This window comes from Ornithorhynchus anatinus, chromosome 3 (assembly GCF_004115215.2).
Source record: "Ornithorhynchus anatinus isolate Pmale09 chromosome 3, mOrnAna1.pri.v4, whole genome shotgun sequence".
Classification (NCBI taxonomy): domain Eukaryota; kingdom Metazoa; phylum Chordata; class Mammalia; order Monotremata; family Ornithorhynchidae; genus Ornithorhynchus; species Ornithorhynchus anatinus.
This window is the reverse complement of record NC_041730.1, coordinates 141,254,944-141,277,133: the sequence shown is the minus strand read 5'-3', so window position 1 is coordinate 141,277,133 and position 22,190 is coordinate 141,254,944. Positions and strand designations below refer to the sequence as shown.

The window sequence follows — 22,190 nt, the reverse complement described above, 5'->3', positions numbered from 1 at the left end:
AATCGCCCAACCGCCCAGGGCGGCTCCGTACCCGGTGGCTGACGGGCGCGGTGGTCCACGCACAGCGCTCACCCGGCAGCCCGCTCCGCACACGGCGGGCGCTCCGAACGAGTGATGAATCACTTCACGGCGTCGGAGGCGGCCGACGGGATTCCCCGGTGGGGATGTCGGGGAGTCTGTCGACTGTGCCTCTCCGCGCCCCGTGGAAGCGAGGGTCCCTCTGGCAGGCCCTGCCCTCCGCGCCCGGCTCCGTGCCCCCGGGGGCCCCCGGGGGGTCGGGGCCCGCCCACCTGTTTGATGGTGAAGTCGTTGATGAGGTGGTGGTTGTGCTCGTTGAGGCTGCAGTGGAGCGAGACGCAGTCGCTCTGGTAGAGCAGGTCCTGCAGGCTGTAGACCCGCTGCACGCCCAGGGAGCGCTCCGCCCCGTCCGCCAGGTACGGGTCGTACAACAGCACGCTGAACCCGAAGGCCTTGGCCCGGACCGCCACCGCCTGGCCCGTGCGACCTGAGGGCACACGAGCCGGGAGCCCCGGCCCGGTCTGAGCCGGCCGGGCGGCCCCCGGCACCGCGCACGCACCGACCCGCCGGGGCCCGCGGCCGGAACGGGACCTTCCCCGGCTCTTCCGCTCCCCGCCCTCCCTGCGGGGCGCCCGGTGCCGGGACTCATTCCGGGGGTCCCCCGGCCCACCGCGGCCCCTTGTGCAGAGGAGGCGGCCTCCCGGGATGACGACGGCAATGGCGATAGCGACGGTCAACTCCGGAGGGCGGCAAGAAGCAGCGTGGCTTAGCGGATAGAGCGTGGGCCCGAGAGTCGGGAGGACCCGGGTTCTAATCCCGGTTCCCCCATACGCCTGGTGTTTGACTCTGGGCGAGTCCCTTGGCTTCCCTGGGCCTTAGGTTACCTCATCTATCTATCGGGGATTAAGGCTGTGAGCCCCGGGTGGGATGGGGACTCTATCTCACCTGATGAACCTGTGGGTGGGCGTTGGACAGTGCCCGGCACATTCTAAGTGCTTTACGGGTACTGTGATTTTTTTTTTTTTAAAGCTCTTACTCTGAGCCAAGCGCTGCACTAAGCACTGGGGTAGCCACAAGAGCATCGGGTCGGACCCAGTCCCTATTCTCCGCGGGGCTCCCAGTCTAAGGGGGAGGACGACGGGGATAAGATCTGCGTTTCACAGAGGAGGAAAAGGAAGCCCGGACTACCAGTTCGGTGACTGGCTCGAGGGCACAGAGCGGCAGAGAACCCCCAGCTCTCCAGACTCCCGGGACCCTGGTCTCTCCTCTAGGCCACGCTGCTTCGGCTTGCCGGTCCGGGCACCCGGCGGACGGATAGCCGCCCGGCGGCGGACCCGCCCAGCCAGGCCTCTCTGGGGAGCGCCTGAAGCCCGACCTTGCGTTTTGGGGCGTCTCTGACGGCACCCCCTCCCGTAGGCCTCCCCTGGCTCGGGCTGAGGACGCGAGGTTGAGAGTGACGTAGCCTGGCAGGTAGGCAGGCAGGCGGGTGACACGGGGGCAGACCCGCCGGCCCCGAGGGGGGCTCCTCCTCCCCGTCCGGATGCGCCCCGGGCGGGGGTGGCCTCTCCGTACAGGGAGAAAGCTCTTTGGGCTCCCGGTCCCTGGGCCCCGCCGCCGTGGGCCACTCTCCCCACCGCCCTGGGCACCGCTGGGCCGCCTCATCCTCTGGGCCCCGGGGCCGGCCAGAAGAAGGGGGTCTTTGTGTGCCCGCGGTTCTCCGCTGCCCTCTCCGCTGCTGCTTCTGCCAGGTCTCAGGCCTGGACTTCCCGACTGGAAAATGTCCCTGACCTCATTACTTCCCTTTCCTAAGTATTTGGGCGGTTGATTCTGGCTCTGTGCTCCCCGACCCCCTCCCCGCCGCTACTCTAATAACAGAGCAGGCGGGGCGTCCCCCGCCCCCCCCCCCCCCCCCAACCACCCGGCCCCGACTTCCCATAACCACCGCGGGGCCTTTCCGTGCGGGGCAGGACACGTGGGACCCAATGGGAGGGGTGGTGGTTGGACTCGAAGGATCGGATCCCCTCTCAATTTTGCCCCCATGTCCCGACCCCGAGTGGGGCTTCCACGGGCTTTGGATGAGGACGACCGTCACGGCCGCCGGGAGCGGCAGCCACTCACCCACCCGCTCGCTCACTGACTGACCGCCCTGAACGCCAGGGAGATGGGCTCGGGGGCGGGGATGGCCGAGACAGATGAGACCCTCAGGGTGGTTGGCCTTCCACAACCGGGTCCCTCACACTCGTCCCCCCGTCTCCCCCCTTGTCTACCAGACCCCTGGAGTTTTCCCCGGCCCCTGGGTGCTCCCGGAGGTGAGGAGGCTGGGAGCCTAAGGAGGCCTTGCGCCTGGAGGCTGGGGAGGGTAGGGGGGTCGGGGGGCCGGAAGGCTGAGGGGACCAGAGAGCTAGCCTCTCGCTGGGCCTCTCCACCCTGCGATTCTAGAACGAGAAGGCTGGATCCAACAGACTTCCTGGAAGCCGAGGAAAAAGGGAAGGGAGGCTCGGGGGCCGCCGCCAAAGAGTTTAGTTTGCCGTCGGCGTTTGAAAGCCGTAGGCCTCTGGCCGGCTTGAGTGCCGCGGTCAACACGTCGGAGCCGCTGGGACGCCGGCGCCGACGGCCAGCGGGAAACCCTCCGGTCGAGCGCCTGGCGCTCTCCCTCTGCCGAGCTCGGCCCCGGGGAGCCGGTCGGCCCCCTCACCGGTCCAAGGCTCCTCCACTCTGCCCCCGGGGAATGACCGGTGGCGCCCGGCCGGCCCGGCCACGCTCTAGGCCCGAGGATGCCTGAAACGGGGAATTGAGGCTGATGCCTCTGACCCCGCCGCCCTGGCCTCCGCAATGGGCGGGGGTGGGTGGGAGGGCCGGCCTGGGCAACAGCGGCTGGCTTCCCACCCCGCACCCTCTCACGCGGGGAAAAAGGGCAAGGGAGGGCACTGCGCTGGGAGTAAGGGTGAGCACCGCCCGGGAAACCGGGCCCCGGTGCCGCTGGGGTCGGTTCGGTCCGGCAGCGGCTGCCGCCGGGATCGTGTGCCCGAGCGGGTGACGCCGGGTGACCGAGCGGCTCGTGGTCGGACCTGGGATCAGCGGAGGCCTGGCGCGCTGGGCGCCGGGGGCCCGGACACCCCGGGCGGGAGAAGAGGAAGCAGGGCCCGTGAGCGGGCGGGTGACCTCTACCAGGGCTTGGCCGCCCTTTGCAGGGGCTGGGTGCCCCGGGCGGGCCTCCCACTGAGGTCCGACTCCTCGGGGCAGCTCCTGCCTGCGGGCAGCAGCTCTCCCGGGACTCTGCCACACCTGGAGCCCTCTGGGCGACCACCAGCACGGCGGGGGATTCAGCGGGCACCTCCCGGGGCATCGCCTCCCCACCCCAACCCGATCCGGGCTACAGGCCGGCGCTCTCCCCCGCGTCCCCGCTGACGGCACCGTCCTCCCCCAGGTGGGCACGGCCCGCGAGAGGCCCCCAGCGGGCGGCGGGGGAGGGGGGCGACGTCCGTACCGAACCCAATGAGTCCCAGGGTCTCTCCGCGGATCCGGGCCGCTCCGGAAGCCACCTCGCGGATCTGCTCGACGCTCTGGACGCGGCCTCCCTCGCGCAGGGCCTGGCACAGCCACGTGTTGCGCCGGTAGAGGTTGAGGATGTGGCACACGGTGGAGTCGGCCGTCTCCTCCACCGCCGCCGAGGGGATGTTACACACGGCGATTCCTGGGAGTCACGAGGAAACCCCCGCTGAGGCCTCGGAGGAGGGGTCTCGGGGGGGAGGGGCCGGGGCCCGGGAGCGGGCGGGGAACGAGGGGAGGAGGAGCCCCTGCCCACCGCCGCCTACCGAACTCTCCGGCGGCCTTGACGTCGACGTTGTCGTAGCCGCTGCCGATGCGCACGATGACCCTGAGGGCCTTGAACTTCTCCAGGTCCTCGCGGGCGAGGGTGATGGTGTGGTACATCATGGCTCCGACCGCCTCGTTGAGCACCTGCCGGGGGAGGCGGCCGTGCCCTGCGATCCCTCGGCCCCTCCGCCCGGCCCCGCCGGCTCGGTGGCCCGCCGGCTCGGTGGCCCGCCGCGGTAAGCGGGTCCCTCTCCGGGCCCCGTAAGCGCTTCACCCACCCCGTCCAAGGGCCCGCGGCTGTCTCCGTGCCGACGATGCCCAGAGCCACTCCTCCGGCCCCGACCCCTCCCCATCCCCGCAGTCCCGCTTTTCTCCCTGCGGCCCCCGAGAGGACCCCTCTCCCCCCGGGACGTCCCGGCCTCCTGGAGCGACTCGGCCATCCCGGGCCGTTAGCGGCCAGCACTCACGGCGGGGCAGCACAGGGGTCGGTCTGAGGGACTGGGGGTCGGGCGCGGGCAAGCCCGGACCGGACTAGCCGGGCCAGAAACGTGGCTCTGGGCACCCCCTTCCCACCACAGGCCCCCCGGAGGCCCGCGGCCAGGGCGATCCGCTCGGGACCCCGCCCGGCGCCTAGTCCGGACCAGGTCGGCGGGCGCGCCTACCTTCTCGTGGATCTCCTGAGTGGATTGCGCGTCGCAGAACGCCACCGTCGCCAAGTCTTTCAAGATGGGCATCTCCACCGTGCAGTCCCGCCCGTCCAGCAGGGCCACCAGCGGCCGGGGGTGAGTGGGGCCGTTCATGATCTGCGGCCGGATGCCTGGGACCGAGAACGCCGGGGCTCGTTACTGCCCGCCCGCCGACGCTCCTGCGGCCTCCGTGGGCGCAGCCTCCGCGGGCTGGTGACCGCTCTGACCCCTCTGGCCTTCCGCAGTGTTACATTTCCTAACTCCAATCATGCTTGGATGCTAAAGTACGGACCGTGCTCGCAAGCGCACGCACACAAGCCCACACGAACTCACACGCAGTGGTGCCAGCCACCGCTCCACTGCAGCTCTCGGCGCTCTGCCTCCAGCAGGCCCCGCGCTCCGGAGCGCGGGCCGCCCGCGGGGACTTCCGCCCCCACTGACAGCACCCCGGACCTCTCCCTCCAGCAGACGGCCGCGGGAGTCCTCCAGGTACCCGCCCTCCCTCACTGAGGAACAGCGTGGCTTAGTGGAAGGAGCCTGGGCATGGGAGTCGGAGGTTGTGGGTTCTAATCCCGGCTCCGCCGCTTGTCAGCCGAGTGACTCTGGGCTAGTCACTTCTCGATGCCTCACTTACCTCATCTTTAAAGTGGGGATTAAGACTCTGAGCCCCACACGGGACAACCCGATCACCTCGTATCTACCCCACGCTTAGAACAGTGCTGGGCACATAGTAAGCGCCCAACAAATTACATCATTATTATCGTGGCTCCCCGGGCCCTCCTGCACCAGGTCCCCTGGCTCCCATCCCAGGACCCTCGGCTGCCTCCCCGGGACCCCGCCCCGACTGTCCTCTGCATCACTGAGGATCCTCCGTCCCAGCCGGCCTCCCACCGCGGACTCTGAGCTGCCAGGAGCCGGAAATCCTGCTCCTCTGTTCTCTTTCAATGGTATTGGTTAAGTGTTTACTCGGTGCCAGGCATTGTACTAAGAGTTGGAGAAGATACGAGCTAATCGGTGGGCAACTCGTGCGGCTCACGGTCTTAATCCCCATTTTACAGATGAGGGATCTGAGGCACGGAGAAGCCAAATGACTTGCCCAAGGTCACACGGCAGACAAGTGGAGGAATGGGGATTAGAACCCAGGTCCTCCTGACTCCCAGGTCCGGGCTCTTTCCGCTAGGCCACGCTGCCTCGCCTTCCGAAGCGACTGTCGAGCTTTGATTTTGACCTCATGGTATTTATGAGAATTTTTGAGAAGCAGCGTGGCTCAGTGGAAAGAGCGCCCGGGCTTAGGAGTCGGGAGTCATGGGTTCTAATGCCGGCTCCGCCACCTGTCAGCTGTGTGACTTTGGGCAAGTCACTTCACTTCTCGGTGCCTCAGTTCCCTCATCTGGAAAATGGGGATTAAGACTGTGAGCCTCACGTGGGACAGCCTGATTACCCTGTATGTACCCCAGCGCTGAGAACAGTGCTCGGCACATAGTAAGCGCTTAACAAATACCAACATCATTATTGTTATTATTTACAGGGTTTTGCTTCATCCTCCTATGTATCGGGCGCCAGTCCTCTCTCCCCTTGGAAATTTTTCGATTCTGAGCCCCTTGAGGAACGGGGGGTGGGAGAGAAGCATATCTAATTCCCACTTGTGTATTCTTTCCCAGTGCCTAGTATGGCGCTCTGTGCAGAGTAAGCACTTTATTAAAACTATCCCCACTACTCCTACCAGGGCTCATCTCTGCCTCGCCACCACCAGTCGAGCGACATGACACGGAGCTCCACTCTTGTGCCAAGCGCTGCACCGAGTGCTTGGGAGAACACACGGATCTCTGCCCTCAAGGGGGCTTCCGGTCTACGCGGGGAGCAATAGCTACCCCGTGCTCCGGATCCCGGCCCCAGCCTGCTTCCTCCTCCGCCTCCCCCGCGCCTGGGCGGCTGCAAGCGGCTGGCGGGAATCCAGGCCTCGGGACGACTCGTCCCACTCCAATCTCTCTCTGCCCCGGCTTAACTCAGCTCTGTTTTTCACTCAACTCCTCTTCTGTTCCGCCCTCACCGCCTCCCGTGCCGCCAACCCGCACCGACTTTTCCAGTTCTTTAACCCCTCGAGTCCCCCGCCCCCCCGCCCGCCGCCGACCTCTCCGACCTCGGTGGGAAAATCGTAATCATCCGACGGGAACCCGCCCGAGTCCCCCGCCCCTCCAAGGCCCACCACCACTCTACTACAGCCTCTTCGATTCTCTCTTGCCTCCAATGGTCTCCCAAGAGACAGTCTTCCACCTGCCTTCCATACTCACCGCCCCGCCTCCCCGGTGTCTCTGACCCTCCATCTCTCCCCTCTCCCCTCCTAAAAATCCCTATTTCCACTCTCCTCCCCTCCCTCTCTGACATCTTCAACATCTCACTCACTGACGGCTTCTTCCCTTCCGCTTTCAAACTCATCTCCCCCAGACCTAAAAAGCACCCCGCCACGCTGCCACCCCCTCTCCCCTCTCCTTCTTCCCCTCCCCATCCAAACTCCTGGAACAGCCCAATCGATCCATCGGTGGTATTTTCTGAGCCCCCGGTCTGTGCTGAGCATCGTATCGAGTCCTTCGAGTAAAACAGAACCAGTAGATCCGGTCCCTGCCTTTAAAGGAGTTTACGATCTAGCAGGGGAGGTAGGCACTTAAGGAAATCACGGGCCAGGGGAGCCGTTGAGAAGGACGCCGACGGAAATGCTCGGATCCATCCCAGTGCTTAGTGCAATGTAACCTGGCACATAGTAAGAGCTTAACGGATACCGCAATTATGATGATGATGTGCTGTGGAGGTGGGGGAATGAGTGACCAAGGGGTTAGGTGATGTGGAAGAGCTGAAACTGCAGGGGTTGGGGGAGGTAGAGAGGGGAGAGACGAAGATTAGACAGGGAAAGGTTTCTGGAGGAGATGAGATTTCAGGAGGGCTTTGAAGATGGCGAGAGTGGCGGTCTGCTGGGTGGGAAGGAGAGGGAGTTCCAAGTGGCAGGCTGGATGTGAACAAGGGGTCGGCAGTCACAGAGCCTGATCGAGGCACAGCGAGGAGACTGGTTGCTTTGAGAGGAATGAAGAGTGCGAGCCAGAATGGAGAGAGAGAAGATTATTGAAGCACCTGTCTCTATTCACCTAGGTAACTACTCCGGACCTGTCCGGACAAACGAGATGGCAATGTTGGGGCTCTGCACTGCTGGCATCCAGGCTGGGGGTGGGGGAACGGGGCGGAGGCCCGGGAGCCAGAGTGAGGGGAGGACTGAACAGAGGAAAGGAGGGAAGAAAGAGAAATGAGAGGAGGAGGAGGAGGAAAGAGGAGGACGGGAACAGGGGAGAGAAGGGGGGAGAGAAAGGAGAGGAAGAAGAACAGAGGAGGGGGAATATTGAGATTGAGAGAAGGGAAGAAGGAGGGGGAAGAGGAGAGAGGAAGGAGGGGGGACGAGAGGGAGGAAGAGGAGGGCGGAGGGGCGGGGAAGAAGGGTGGGGGCAGGGGAGAAGGCATTCGACGTGTACACACATCCACACACACACATCTGGGCCCCACTCTCCCCCGGCCAACACTTCCTCTCTCTCGGGAGGCCCCCGGCAGGGACTTCCAGACTGAGGCCAGATGGCAGATGAGCTGGCCTCCCGCCGGCGGGGAACCCGGCCAGCGGGGAGCCCGGTCAGCGTGGAGCCCGGTCGGCATGGAGCCCGGCCAGTGGAGAGGTCGGCCGCCAGAGAGATGACGCGTCTGTGGACCCGGCCCTGTTGGCCGGCGGCAGGCTGCGTGACCGCACGAGGAAACGCTTTTTTTAATTTTTAAACCTATTCGTTAAGCGCTTACTATGCGTCGAGCACTGTTCTGAGCTCCGGAACAGTCTTCCGCATCTCTTCCAGAAGCAACAGTTTCTCAGTCTGAGGAGGACGGTCCGGGACCCCTCCTGCCGTGGACACGAGCACCAGCCCCCGTTCTGGGGGCGCACTAAAGCCCTTCTGCCAGAAACCCGAAGCTACAGGAAACGTGCAATAAATAAAGACGGGCGGGCCGTTTTACAGGCCTTCCTTCGGCTAAACCTTTCGGCGACTTCTCAATGAGCAGATAATCTTTCCGCGATTATGACCGCCTCCCCCCGTTGCTTAGCGACACATAATTAAGGAATACGTTTTCGTATCCGCTCTGCAAGCCGGCCATTAGTAGATGAAATTACCGGAGCAACGAACGTCAGTCTTGTGCAAATGAGCCCGTCGGAAAGAGAGATTTGGCCCGGCAAGGGGAGCGAGGGACCTGGGGACCTCGGGAAAAGGGGCCACCTTCTTCATGGTTTCAAAGCGTGGGGGGCTTCAAATCACCCCCCCCCCGCCGCCGCCCGGCCACCCAGGGAGTCCAGGTTCCCGGTGCCCACACTGTAAATCTGGAAAAGTTCAAGTGACTAGAGGACTGCCTGCCTAGAAGGCATAGAGGGCAGGTACTCCAAATCACTGCACGGTGCGGCCGGCTGGCGTTGCGGCCGGCGTCGCCTCCCCGCGAGGGCGCAAACTCTCGGAACTGGTGGCCCCCGAGCGGTCGGGGGGAGAGCTCCCCGCCCCGGTTGGAGCCCTGGGCTCCGGGGCCGCGCTTTCTTCGGATGGGGCACGGCACACAGAGGGCCTCGGGGAAGCCTAGAACGGGGGGATGGACGGACAGACGGACGCCGGGTGGCCCCTTTCTGGCTTTCCGTCCGGACTCTCCGGCTTTCCGTCCGGACTCTCCGCCTGGAGAACCAACCGCCAGACGCCTGTCCCCGCGGGGGGCTTCCGGGGGCAACGGCACCGCCCGGGGGGCCTCCACGGGGCCGAGCGTCTGCAGCCTCTCCGAAGGTCATCTCGGAGGTCGCCCGGTCCCCACGAGCCCCACCGGATGGCACGAGAGCCGTCTCTGGCCCACCTGGCCCGAGACCGAGAGAGCCATCCCGGCGCTCAGGGAGACTCAAAGGCACCGTCCGAGTCGAGGGGGCGACCGAAAGGCCACAGCCTCGCACCTTTACCTGGCTCCCCAGGCGCACCCGGCGGCGCACACGCATATGTGGTGCGCGGGCACGCTCGCCCTCCCCGGCCCCCCAGGCACTCTCCTCTCTGGGGCGGCCCTGGCACTAACTCTCTGGACGGACCCACTTCCTGAAAACATCCGTTTCCATCCTTGATTCATTTCTGCTCTAAACCCCAAAGCGGCTCAATCGTCCAAAGGGTCTGAGAAACCATTTCCGTCGACAAAACGACCGCCGCCAAGTCGGGACTTAAAATAATAATAATAATAATAATGTTGGTATTTGTTAAGCGCTTACTATGTGCCGAGCACTGTTCTAAGCGCTGGGGTAGACATAGGGGAATGAGGTCGTCCCACGTGGGGCTCACAGTCTTAATCCCCATTTTACAGACGAGGGAACTGAGGCACAGAGAAGTGAAGTGACTTTCCCACAGTCACACAGCCAAGTGGCAGAGCTGGGATTCGAACTCATGAGCCCTGACTCCAAAGCCCGTGCTCTTTCCACTGAGCCACGCTGCTTCTCTAAAAGCCCACCCTTGGCCGAGCTCGGACGGCCGGAAGGCGTTCCCCGGTAGCAAACCCCGTGGGCACCATCCGGTGCTCTCTGAAGGAACCGCAGGTCCTAGGGCCCGATGGATCGATCGATCGGTCACTCTGCCAGCCGAGCAGACGACGGAGGGAGCGGCGGGCCGGAGGGCCAACAGGCCGCAGGCTGAAGCCCCGCGCTGCAAGACGCCGCCGCGATCTGGGAAAGAAGCCACTTTGGCTCCGGAGGTGAATGAGGAAGCCAGTTCTGGAGTGTGAGGGTGGGGGAAGGAGAAAGGGGAGGGGTCTTCTGTCCCCACCCCCCGGCCCCAAGGTGACCGGGGGAGGCTACGATGCAGGGACTGGGTTGCGGACATCGACTCGCCGTTCACGGAAGCCCCCGGATCGGCTCTAAGCCGAAGAGGAAGCCCATCCCCCACCCGCCCCCTCCGGGGACGTGCTCCCATCCAGCTCCACCCTCCAAGGGCACCCCCCAGGCCCTCTGCCCCCTCCCCCCCACCGAGGACGCGGCCACCGTCTACTTGGCTCGGGCGACACCAGGTGGAGACGACGATGGGCGCCCCGGTGCGGCGGGCCACTCTGGGGTGCTGCGCCGGGGTCGGATGGTGGGCGAAGCAGACTCCAGGCGGGGGCGGGTCCGGCTCCGGGGCGGGCCGCTCCCGGTCCCTGCACAGGGCCTGCGGGCCCGCCAGCGCGAAGCCGGGGGCCGGGGTTCCCGGGCCGGCCCGGCTCTCTTCAGCAGCTCCCATGGGCACCCGTGTATGCGGTGAAGTAGGCCACCTTGAGGGCTTGGCGGTCGCGGGGCGCCGTGGGCGGTCGCCTAGGGCTGGCCCGGCGGGGGCGGGGGCCCCAAAAACCGGGGCCGGGGGGACACGCGGCCCCGCGGGAGGGCGGGTGAGGCGCCGTCTCCAGGAGGGCTGGCTGGCCCGGACACTATGCAATACTATCGTATAGAGGCCGGAGGGCGGCTGGCCGGCCGCCGCCACGGGGAACCCGGCCCAGGGCGGGACCCCCGCGGCCCCCGGCCCGTCTGGCCGGGGGGTCGGGGAGGCGGCGGCGGCGAGGTGCCGGGCCGGGCCCGGGGCCCCCCCACGCCGGCCGCTGCCAGCCGCAACTTCCGCACGCCAATTGTCCGGCGAATGCCGGGCCAGCACCCGGGCCCTGGCCCAGGTTGGGGGCCACGGTACCGACGTCGCGTCCTCCCATGACGGCCAGCGCGCTCGGCGAGTCGAAGCCCCTGGCGCCAGGAGCCGCTTCAGCGTGGCCCTCGGAGACGCCAAGGGCCCGCAGCTCGGCCAGGAACTCGCCTCCCGCGCCGGCCGGCCCCCGCAGCGACGGGGTCTCGGGGTCCCCCCGCCCCTCCGTACGGCGCCGGCGGCCCGGGCTCTTCCCGGCCCGGCCGTAGCCGCGGTTCCCGGCCGGCTTCCCACCACCAGGCACGTCGGCCCCACCTGCCGTGCCGCGCCGGACTCCCCGGGGTCTCCGTACCAGGCCCGGCGGGGCCCTGCGGGGGTCCGACTCCATAGCGAGGGCGGAGAGGAGCGACGCCGCAGCCGGGGCGGGAGCTCCGTAGCCCGCCCGCACCCTCGTGCGCCTCGGCGCCCGGCCTTCGCCGCCTCCCTCCCAGAGCGGGGCCCGCCTCTCGGGCCCGACGGGGGCCGGGGGCCGTCCCCGGACACGGTCCCAGGGCGGCCCTGCGCCAGCCACGGCCACGCCGGGGATGCCCGGGCCGGCCGGTCTCCCGCGGTAGCAGCAGCGATATCCGCGGGCGCCACGGGGTCGCCGTAGAAAGCCGTCGGGGCAGGGGGCCGTGCACGGGGAGTCCCTCCGTCCCGGCGTAGCTCAGGAAGTCGGGCACGGAGCTCTTCCTCTCGAGTCCCGGACCGCAGGCGGAATCCGGGAACGGGTCCGGCAGCAGATCGTCTCCCCTAGGCCCGGCCGGTTCCCACCAAACCCCTTCCCCTCCGTCGGCGTAGGTCAGAGAGCTCCTTCTCCCCGGAGGCCTCCGGGAGGCCCCAACGCGCCCTCCGCCTCCCAGCCGGCCCCCGTACCAGCCGGCGGCGTCCCAGCTCTGGGAGCGGCCCACTCCCGCCTGTCTTGCGGGTGCCGGCATCATGGGGAGGGCGTCCCGCGGCGGGGACCGGGACGAGGAGGAGGGGCAGGGGTGGGGGCGAGGGGCGACCCCCCGCCCAAGAACGTCCGGCCAAGAACGGCAGCCTCCACCCCGCCGCCCCCCGCCCAACCTGCGGTGCCGGTTTTCGATGTCTGGTCCTCGTGTGAATTATTGAAGTCGGAAACCCGAGCGGGTCAGATGGCCTCTGCCACCCCTGTGTTGGGACCGGCTAGGGGACGGAGCGGTTGGGCCGGGCCACGGCCGCCGCGAATCCAACCCCGGCCACGGGGGCCGGTCGCTCCCCTCCGCCCAGATGGTCCGTCCGCCCGCCCGCCTGAGCGAGGCCCGGCCAGATCCGCCCGAGGATTAGCGGCTCTAAACCGAGAGCCTGCGGTTGCTGCCCCGCCCCGTGTTGCCCGAGGGGGTGGGGAGTGGCCAGGGCGGATGCCCACCGGGGACGATGCCCCCCGCCCCGGGGGAAGTGATGGGTTCCCTGCCCCCGCTGCGGGGCTCTTCCCAGAAGCCTGACTGGGCAGACTGGGAATGGGGTCAATCCTCCTCCCCCTGTAATCCCCTGGGGAGGGAGGCTAATCCGCCCCCTCCACCCACCTCGCCGTGGGGCCCAGATGGGGCCTGGATGGGGCCCAACGGGACCACGGCCAACCCGGGGCCCTCTCCCCATCCAGAAGGCTCAGCCCCCGCTAGATTCACGGCCCCCTGCCCCCCTCCCCACCCCGACCGGGTGATGCAGGGCCGGGCAGAGAGGCCCTCCCCTTCCAGACGGCTTGGGGCGGGCAGGGTCCGCGCCGCCGCCACTCCCCGCCCCTCGCGCTGCGGGGCCCGGAGGGCCGGGTAACGGGGGATGCGAGGGGATTTTGTGCCCGGGTCCCATGATGCCCAAATCCTCTCATCATCCCCGGAGAGGGACAGGGCCGCGGCCGGGCTGAGGCGTGAGCTGGAATTGTTGAGGCCGCTAAGCCCCTGGCGGGGGCGGGGGTGGGGGAGGGACTGAATGGAGGAGTTAAGTCCCCTAAAGCTCAGCACCCCCAACCAAAAAGGCAGAAGGCTTCCTGCTGGCTGCCAGCCTGCCCTCCCATCCATCCATTCGCCCGCCCGTCGGCCCCTTCCCTGGCCCCCAAACGATGTCACCCGTGGCCCCGAGGAGGTGTTTTGGGGGCAGTCGGGCAACCAGGAGCGCTTCTAGAACCCGAGGGACAGCCAGCCCCCGCTCCACCCGTGCCCAGACCAGGGGTCCGAGGATCGGCTGGACACCCACGACAGCGTTCCAGTGGATCAAAACTCAGCAATTCTTGCAAAACACAACGAGTCCCTTGTGGGCAGGGCAAGCGACTACCATGAGAAGCAGCACGGCCTAGTGGAGAGAGCCCGGGCCTGGGAATCAGAAGGACCTGGGTTCTAAACCCGGCTCCGCCACTTGCCTGCTGGGTGACCTTGGGCAAGTCACTTCGCTTCTCTGGGCCTCAGTTACTTCATCTGTAAAATGGGGATGGAGACTGGGATCCTCATGTGGGACAGGGACTGTGTCCAACCCCATCTGTTTGTATCCACCCCAACGCTTAGTACGGTGCCTGGTACGTAGTGCGCACTTAACAAACACCAAAACTATTACTATTATTATAACTCTTTCGGATTGTACTCCCAACCGTTCTGTACAGTGCTCGGGATGCAGTAAGTGTCCAATTAATACCATTAATCGATCGACTGATTGAAAGAAAGACAGAAGGGGCCACCACCTGGCTGAAGGCTGCCCAAAGCCCAGTAACCACCCCGAACTGCAGGTCTCAGGTGGCACCGAGGGGCAGAGCAAAGCCAGGTCCAAACGTGTCAGCGGCCAGCGGGTCCACAAGCACTGAAGCTGTGTCAGCCGCGAGCACCCTGTGGTATTTATTGAGCCCTCACTGTGTGCAGAGCACTGTACTACACATCGAATGTGCTCCGATACGCTTCCAGTGGGAGGGTCGTGATGGGAGAGGGACAGGGCTGTCCACTCTGCCACCCGAGCTGAGGTGAGCTGACCCAGGTGATCACCAACAGGGCGCTCGGCTAGGGGACACTGGGGCAGAAGCCCAGCCCTTCCAGGTCTCCCAAGTTCCTGGGGGTTCGTGGAATCCCCAAGTGGAACTCTGTCCCCTTCCTGTCCTGGGGGGGGGGGGTGGGGCGGGAATTCTGGGCCCTTTAAGCCAGAGTGGCATGGGGTCTTGGAAGTGGGTGGGCCGGAAAGGAAAGGATGGATGAGAACAAAGATAACACTGGAAGAGAGAAATGGGGGCGGGAGGGTGGGGAAAGAGGATGTCGAGAAAGATGGGGAGAAAGAGGCACAGATGATTAAGAACTTGGCTTCTACTCTGCCACCGTCCACCATGTTTTTGTGGCCCAAGGGGCAGCTAGTTCCGTGACTGTCCTACAGAAACGGGTACGCCTGGCCCGATGGGGTCGCCCACTGCCTCGGAATGGAAATCCTAGAGGGGACAGCTCTCTGGCCACGGGCCTGAGCTCCTGCCTCGCTCTACCATCACCATCGTGGTCAACGATGCTATTGGCTGAGTGTTTACTATGTGCAGGACACTGTACCAAGCAGTGGGAAGAATACACTTTAACAGAATTGGCAGATGCATTTTCTGCCTACAACGTGCTTACAGTTTAGATAAGTACATAAATGCTGTCTGGCCGGCCTCCAATGCCCTCCTTACTCCTCCCGGAGAGGAGATGTCTCTCGTGCCCGCCTCACTCCGTCTGGAGAAGGGATGTCTTCTGTACCCGCCTCACTCTGCTTGGGGAGGATACGTCTCCCATGCCCACCTCACTCTGTCTGGAGAGGAGAGGTCTCCCATGCCCACCTCACTCTACCTGGAGAGACTTGGGTCAGGGGAGGCTCAGCCCGGCTTTGCAGCTCCCCAGGGAGACTCTATGCTGAGTTGGGCTTCCTCATGTTCCCACCAGAAAGAACAGAAATTGAAAAAAAACATATGTCCACTTCCTACTGTACATACGTACAGCTACTCAGCCTCTCTTCCACTTCCAAAGCAAAATCCCACATCCTGAAGAACTTTGAGAACACTAGAGAAGCAGCTGGGCTTAGTGCAAAGAGTCCAGGTCTGGGACTCAGAGGACCTAAGTTCTAATTCCAGCTCTGCCACTCATCTGCTGTGTGAGCTGGGGCAAGTCACTTCACTTCTCTGGGCCTCACACTTTCCTCACCTGCAAAATGGGGATTCAGTATCTGTTCTCCTTCCTACTTATATCCTGAGCCCTCTGTGGGACAGGGAATGTGTTCAAAATAATAACAACAATAACAAAAAATAATTGCAGTATCTGTTAAGCGCTTACTATGTGCCAGGAATTGTACTAAGCACTAGCGTAGATACAAGCAAATCAGGATGGACAACAGGCAATACGGGGCTCACAGTCTCACTCCCCATTTTATAGAGGAGGTAACTGAAGTACAGGGAAGTGAAGTGACTTCCCCAAGGTCACACAGCAGACAAGCAGAGGAGCCGGGACTAGGACCCATGACCTTCTGACTCCCAGGCCCGAGCTCCATCCATTATGCCAAGCTCAATGACTGACATCTAGCCCAGCACTTAGATGGTGCTCGACACATAGTAAGCACTCAAGTATGATTAAAAAACAAACGAAACAACACTGCCAGGAAAATCCACACCAGGGCATTAGGACCAAACCAACTCCACAGGAAGCGGTCTCGGCTTTCTCCCCATCTCTCTCTCTCTCCCCAGGGTCATTTCAACCCACAACACAAGCTCGGGGGGTGGGGACCCAGGTTTTCCCAAGCTCTTTCATGTGAACACGAGGTTTGGTCCTCGGTCAGCGGGACCCAACAGAACATTGAGGGCTGCAACCACCCGGGTCCCCGCTGGGATTCTGAAGCTGGATTCTGCCAGGCCGTCCTTCCTACACCCGCCTAAAACGGAATTTCCCATCATCCTCTCAAAACCCATTCCATCTCCTCATTCCTCTGGCTGCTGACGAGACCGTGTCAGAGAACGGACTGGACTGGATCGAGCCGACGGCCGTTGGGGTTTGCTAGGAGTCTGGCACCTTCCAAGAGCCCAGACTCCCTCGGGGAGCTCGTCCACGCCCGCTTTAACTGCTCCGACCTTGACCTCTCGCCTGACCCACAATGCCGCAGTCCCCCCCGCTTCCACGACAGCTCCGGTCGGATTTCCCATCGACACCACCCAATCAACAGGTACAAAACTCAACTCCTCATCTTCCCTCTCAAACCCACTGGACCCCACAACTTTCCTGTCTCCGGAGATCCCCGTCCTCCTTGCCCTAGCCCAGAACACCACAACCTTGTCTCCCTCCTCCACTTCTCACTGTGTTTCATCCCTCTCATTCCATCAGCTGCCAAACCTTGCAGGTTCTTCTCACCTGTCCACTGCACTCCCATCAATCATTCACTCATTGATTCAGTAGTATTTACTGAGCGCTTACTATGTGCAGAGCACTGTACTAAGCGCATGGAATGTACAATTCAATCAACCAACCAGCACTGACTACGTGCCAGGCACTGTACTGAGCGCAGGGGTAGATATAAGGGGTAGAGAAGCAGCGTGGCTCAGTGGAAAGAGCACGGGCTTTGGAGTCAGAGGTCATGGGTTCGAATCCCGGCTCGGCCACTTGTCAGCTGTGTGACTTTGGGCAAGTCACTTAACTTCTCGGTGCCTCAGTTACCTCATCTGTAAAATGGGGATTAAGACTGTGAGCCCCACGTGGGACAACCTGAATGCCCTGTGTCTACCCCAGTGCTTAGAACAGTGCTCGGCACATAGTAAGCGCTTAACAAATACCAACATTATTATTATTATTATATAAGATGAATAGGTTGGACACATTCCATGTCCTACAATGGGGCACAATCCCTATTTGACTGATGAAGTAACTGAAGCAAAGAGGTTAAATGACTTACCCAAGGTCACACGGCAGACAAGTGTTGGAGTCAAGATTAGAACCCAGGACCTTCTGACTCCCAGGCCCAGGCTCTATCCACTGGGCCACACTGAACTACCCATGGCTTTCCATCTCCCTCCATAGCGAACTGATTTCCCCACTGGCCTTTTCAGCTCTTCTCACGCACTACTCCCTGCAGATTTTAGCCATGATGTGATGGTAGAACAGACAGGATTTGGTGACAGACTGAATATGTGGGTTGAAACGAGACAGATGAGTTGAGGATAATGCCAAGTTCAGGGGCTTGCAGGGAGACTGCCAACAGGGATGGCAAAGACGGAGGGGAAGACAAGTTTTGGATGGAAAGCCGAGGGTTCTTTTTATCTCTGCCCTGATGGGAGCCATGCAGAAGTCCCATCCTCAGGACTTTCCGGATGAGGGGTGGTAACCCACGGACCACCACGGGAGTGAGAGGCCCAGGCAGCATCCCAGAACCTCCCGTCACCCCGACGGCCACTGGGACGTCCAGTCAGCCGGGCGCCACGTCCTTGGCTGCAGAGAACCGTCTCACGGAGCCGGGAGAGACGAGCCTGGCCTGGCAGTGGCCCAGAGGGGCAAGACACAGACGTGACTTGTCTGTCCGGAAATGGCGGCCACGGGTGAGCTCCCGGATCCACCGTCGTCCCAGGGAGGACTCACCGAGGGCCAGGGAGCGAGCGGACTGGCCGGCACCCAACTACTCGGTCCAAGTCAGCGCCCACCATTGACTGCAACCGACCCCCAAACGTGGCCAAGCCTCTCTCCACCACCACGCCACTGACCGCTGACCCTGGGGCCACCAGCTGCAGCCAAGCCAGGAGGGCGGTCGAGAGTTCACCCCGCCTGGACCCGTGGAAGGGGGTGGTTCCGGCACAGATGGGAAATGCTGACTCCACAGGCCACCCCAACTGGAGAAAGCACGGACGTTGACCTATCTCCCCAAGTCCCGTTCGCGGAGTTTCCTGTGGAAAGAGGCCAATCCACCATCGGCTGACACAGCTGGACCAAGGTCCTCAAGGGTGGCCCGTGCAGACAGGAAGGTCTGGAGGAGAGAACGAGCCCTCAGCCACAGGATCGAGCCGGCGGGGAGGGACTTCAGGCTGCAGTCTGGCAGCCGATGTGCTGTCCACGGCCCCACGGCCAGCAACAAATCCTCGGGGCTTGCCCAGGGCGCCACGCCGTGCCGCGGGCCACTGCCGTGGATCATTTACAAACACAAACCATACCTCACTGATCTGGTCAACCGCAGCCCAGCCTGCACACTTCATTCCTCTAGAGCCGGCTTGCTCACTGGGCTCCCATCTCATCTATCTCCCCGCCAACCCGTTTTCCATGTCCTTCCCCTAGCCTGGGACTCCCTCCCCATCCATATTCACCAGATCACCACTCTCTCCACCTTCAAAGCCTTATTAAGGTCACATCTCCTCCAAGAGACCTTCCTCGACTAAGCCCTAATAGTGCTACTATTCCTTCTCCCTTCTGCACTGTCCATGCACTTGGCTCTGTCCCCTTTGGGCACTCAGTATTCACCCCAACCACCGCCCCAGAGCACTTTTGTCCACATCCATAACTTTATTCATACTAATGTCCCGTCTCCCTCTTTAGACTGTAAACTTGCTTTGGGCAGGGAACGTGTGTCCCAACTCGGTGGTATCATCCTCTCCCAAGTGCTCAATCCAGCGCTCGGCACACAGTAAGCGCTCAATAAACATGACCGACCGATCGAGGGGTTGGCCCATGAAGGAGATCCCGGGGGGCGCTGCGTCTCACCTTCGCAGATCCGGTCGAGTCGCTGTCGTTTGACTTTGTGTTTGTCCACCAGGGCCATTTCTCCGGGGGGCTCTGCTCCTCGGACAAGTCAGGAAGAGTCGCGGCCCTCCGGGGGCATCCCGTCACCGCAGGCCCTGAAACGAGACGGGGAAGGAGTCCTTACACGGAGCGTCTGTGGTTTCTGGCAGCCGGCGGGGAGGGGGAGAGGGTGGGGGTGCCGGCCAGTTGGCTGGCGGCTCTGGGGGCTTCAGACACCAAGGCGGCTCCCTGGCATCTTGCCTCACTCGAGCTATCAGGTTTTTGTCACTCCGGTCAACTCTGCTCATTTCCTCCAGACGCCTCGCCATCGGGCACCATTCATGCTGACTGCTACCAGCCCCTCTTCCTCCACCCAAGACCTAATGCAACCACCTTGATTTGGGGCCGTGCCTCTCTGCCTCCTGCCTCCCCAAAGCTGGAGCCGCGTTCATTCATTCTTTCATTCATTCGATCGTATTTATCGAGCCCTTACTTTGTGCAGAACACTGAACTAAGGGCTTGGGAGAGTACAATACAACAATGAACAGTGACATTCCCTGCCCACAACAAGCTTACAGTCAGGGGGAGGAGACAGACAGCAATATAAATAAAATAAAATAACATCCGTACATAAGTGCTGTGGGGCTTGGGAAGGGAGCAAGTCAGGGTGATGGCAGAAGGGAGTGGGAGATGAGGAAAAGTGGGGCTTAGTTCTGGGAAAGCCTCTTGGAGGAGCTGGGCCTTCCGATAAGGCTCTGAAGTGGATGTCTGTTGGATTAGAGGAAGGAGGGCGTTCCAGGCCAGAGGCAGGACGTGGGCCAGGGGTCGCGGTGAGGCGGGCGAGATGGAGCACAGTGAGAAGGTTAGCGGCACCAGAGGAGCGGAGTGTGCGGGCCTGGGATGTAGGAGAGAAGTGAGGTGAGGTCGGGGGGCCAAGGTAATGGACTGCTTTAAGCCAACGGTGAGGAGTTTGGGGTTTTTTGATAAGGAGGTGGACGGGCAACGACTGGAGTTTTTTGAGGAGGGGGCGATGACGTGTCCTGAGTGTTTTTGTAGAAAAAATGATCTGGGCAGCAGAGTGAAGTATAGACTGGAGTGGGTAGAGACAGGAGGCTGGAAGGTCAGCGAGGAGGCTGATGCAGTAATCCAAGAGAGACTGGATGAGTGATTGTATTAACATAGTAGCAGTGTACATGGAGAGGAAAGGGTGGATTTTAGCGATGTTGTGAAGGTGGGGCCGATAGGATTTGGTGATGGATTGAATACGCGGGGTGAACGAGAGCGAAGACTCAAGGATAACGCCAAGGTCACAGGCCTGACGGCGGTGCTGTTTACAGTGATGGGGAGGACAAGGTTTGGATGGGAAGACGATGAGCTCTGTTTTGGATATGGTAAATTTCAGGTGATGGGAGGACAACCAAGTAGAGACGTCCTGACTGCAGAGAGGGAGAGAGATCGGGGCTGGAGATGCAGGTGGAGGGTGTCATCTGCATAGAAGTGGTAGTTGAATCCATGGGAGCAATTGAATTCTCCAAGGGAGTGGGAGGAGCAGAGGCTCCCCTGGGGAGATGCTGGGGGGTAATTGGACCCCACTTCTGAGGCGGAGAATTCTCCACCCCCGGGGCCTATGAGCCAATCCACCCTGGGTCAGTGCCATGTTTCCCGGGAGGGGCAGGGGCTCCCCCCTAGAGAGGTGGAGGGGGGGGATCGGACCCCTGCTCCCCAGGCAGAGAACTCTCCGGTCCCGGTCCCGGCCCCAGCCCCGTGAGCCCTCCCAGCCCGGGCCGGCAGGGACAGTGAGCGTCTGCCCAAGGCTTCCCCCGCCTCTGTCCCCAGGCTGCTTTCCTGGCCCTTCGCAGGAAGTGACCCCACTGGCCCGGCGGGGAGGGGCTGGATAACCTGGCGGGGATGACCAGTCTGACGTCCTGGCCCTCAGCGGGAGGCGGGCCCGAACCCCCCCCGAGACCAACCCAGGAGAACCACCCAACGCTCTGGGCACGGCCCGGGCATCGGGTAGTCAGCCAGTCTCCCGCCACTCGTCGGCTTCTCTCTGCCTGCTTTGGGGGTGGATCCAGTGGGACGGCGAGGGGCTCCGGGCCATGGCTGGCCAGGATAGCAGGGGGCGCCGAGCTCACGGGGGCAGTCGGGGGGCTCTTTAGAGGTAGGAGGCCAATGAACCAACGTCGACGGAGCCATCAGCCCGGTCCAGGCACCCGGCACCCCTCGCTCAATCACTGCATCTGCCCTCCTCACCGGCCTCCCCGCCTCCGCCCTCTCGGCCCGGCTCAGCTTCCTGCAGGGACGCTCGGCACAACCCCTTCTCCACGTGCCTCCCCAACCTTCCCGATGGCTTCCCATCTCTCCCCGGCGCCAGAACACAACCCCTGTCGGTTGGCTGGGAGGCTGTCCGACAGCTCACCTCCTAACTGAGCCTGCTCCTATTGCCCCTCTGAGCCCTGACCCGGACCTGCCTCCTACCCCACCTGGTCCACCAAACCTCAATCCTTCCATCCCCAAGACCCCTCCCACAATTCCCCATTGAACTCCCAACTTCTTGAGCTATGTCAACTCAACAGCTACCGCCTAATGGATAGAGCATGGCTTGGGAGTCAGAGGATATGGGTTCTAATCCCAGCTCTGCCACTTGTCTGCTCTGTGATCTTGGGCAAGTGACTTAAGTTCTCTGTTCCTCAGTGACCTCATCTGGAAAATGGGCATTAAGACTATAAGCCCCAAGTGGGACATAGACTGTGTCCCAACGATTACCCTGCATCTACCCCAGTGTTTAAAATAGTGCCCGGCACACAGTAAGAGCTTAATATATACCATAAAAAACAAACCAACAAAAAACCCAGCCACTTTGAGCACTTAGGTGTCTCTTCATAAACTCTTCTCAAGCAATTCTGTACACGCTACCGTTTGTCCTTCTTTTTAAAAATGGTATTGGTTAGGCAGCAACCCCAAGGAAAATCCTCCTAAAATGAACAGGACAGAAACTGCTCTGCCCAAAGTTAGGCTTAGGGAGATTAGGGGGTTAATACCCACTATGTGGAAGAATTAATATCGATGGATCAATGGTGTTTCTTAAGCACTCACTCTATGCAGAATATTATACTATGGGCTTGGGAGAGTATTTAGAGGTTTCATAGAGAAGAGTACTTTTGTCTTCGAATGCTGTGAATTGTGCATCACTTAAAAGTAAAGAATTCCTGAACAGACATATATAATATGTTCTATTTAGTTGC

The 22,190-nt window shown here is 62.4% G+C and overlaps 1 protein-coding gene across 2 annotated transcripts in view; it reads right to left on the bottom strand.

Moving 5' to 3' along the window:
- The window catches only part of CTBP2 (C-terminal binding protein 2), a 101,062-nt gene that overhangs the window by 6,725 nt on the left and 72,147 nt on the right, over positions 1-22,190 (bottom strand). For both annotated transcript variants that reach the window (XM_029061050.2, XM_029061051.2), the window contains exons 2-6: positions 18,928-19,061; positions 4,497-4,651; positions 3,834-3,978; positions 3,506-3,712; positions 291-505 (exon numbers count right to left, since the gene is read on the bottom strand). In XM_029061050.2, the coding sequence (XP_028916883.1) occupies positions 291-505; positions 3,506-3,712; positions 3,834-3,978; positions 4,497-4,651; positions 18,928-18,985 (780 nt within the window). In that variant the 5' untranslated portion in view covers positions 18,986-19,061. The remainder of the gene's footprint in view (positions 1-290; positions 506-3,505; positions 3,713-3,833; positions 3,979-4,496; positions 4,652-18,927; positions 19,062-22,190) is intronic.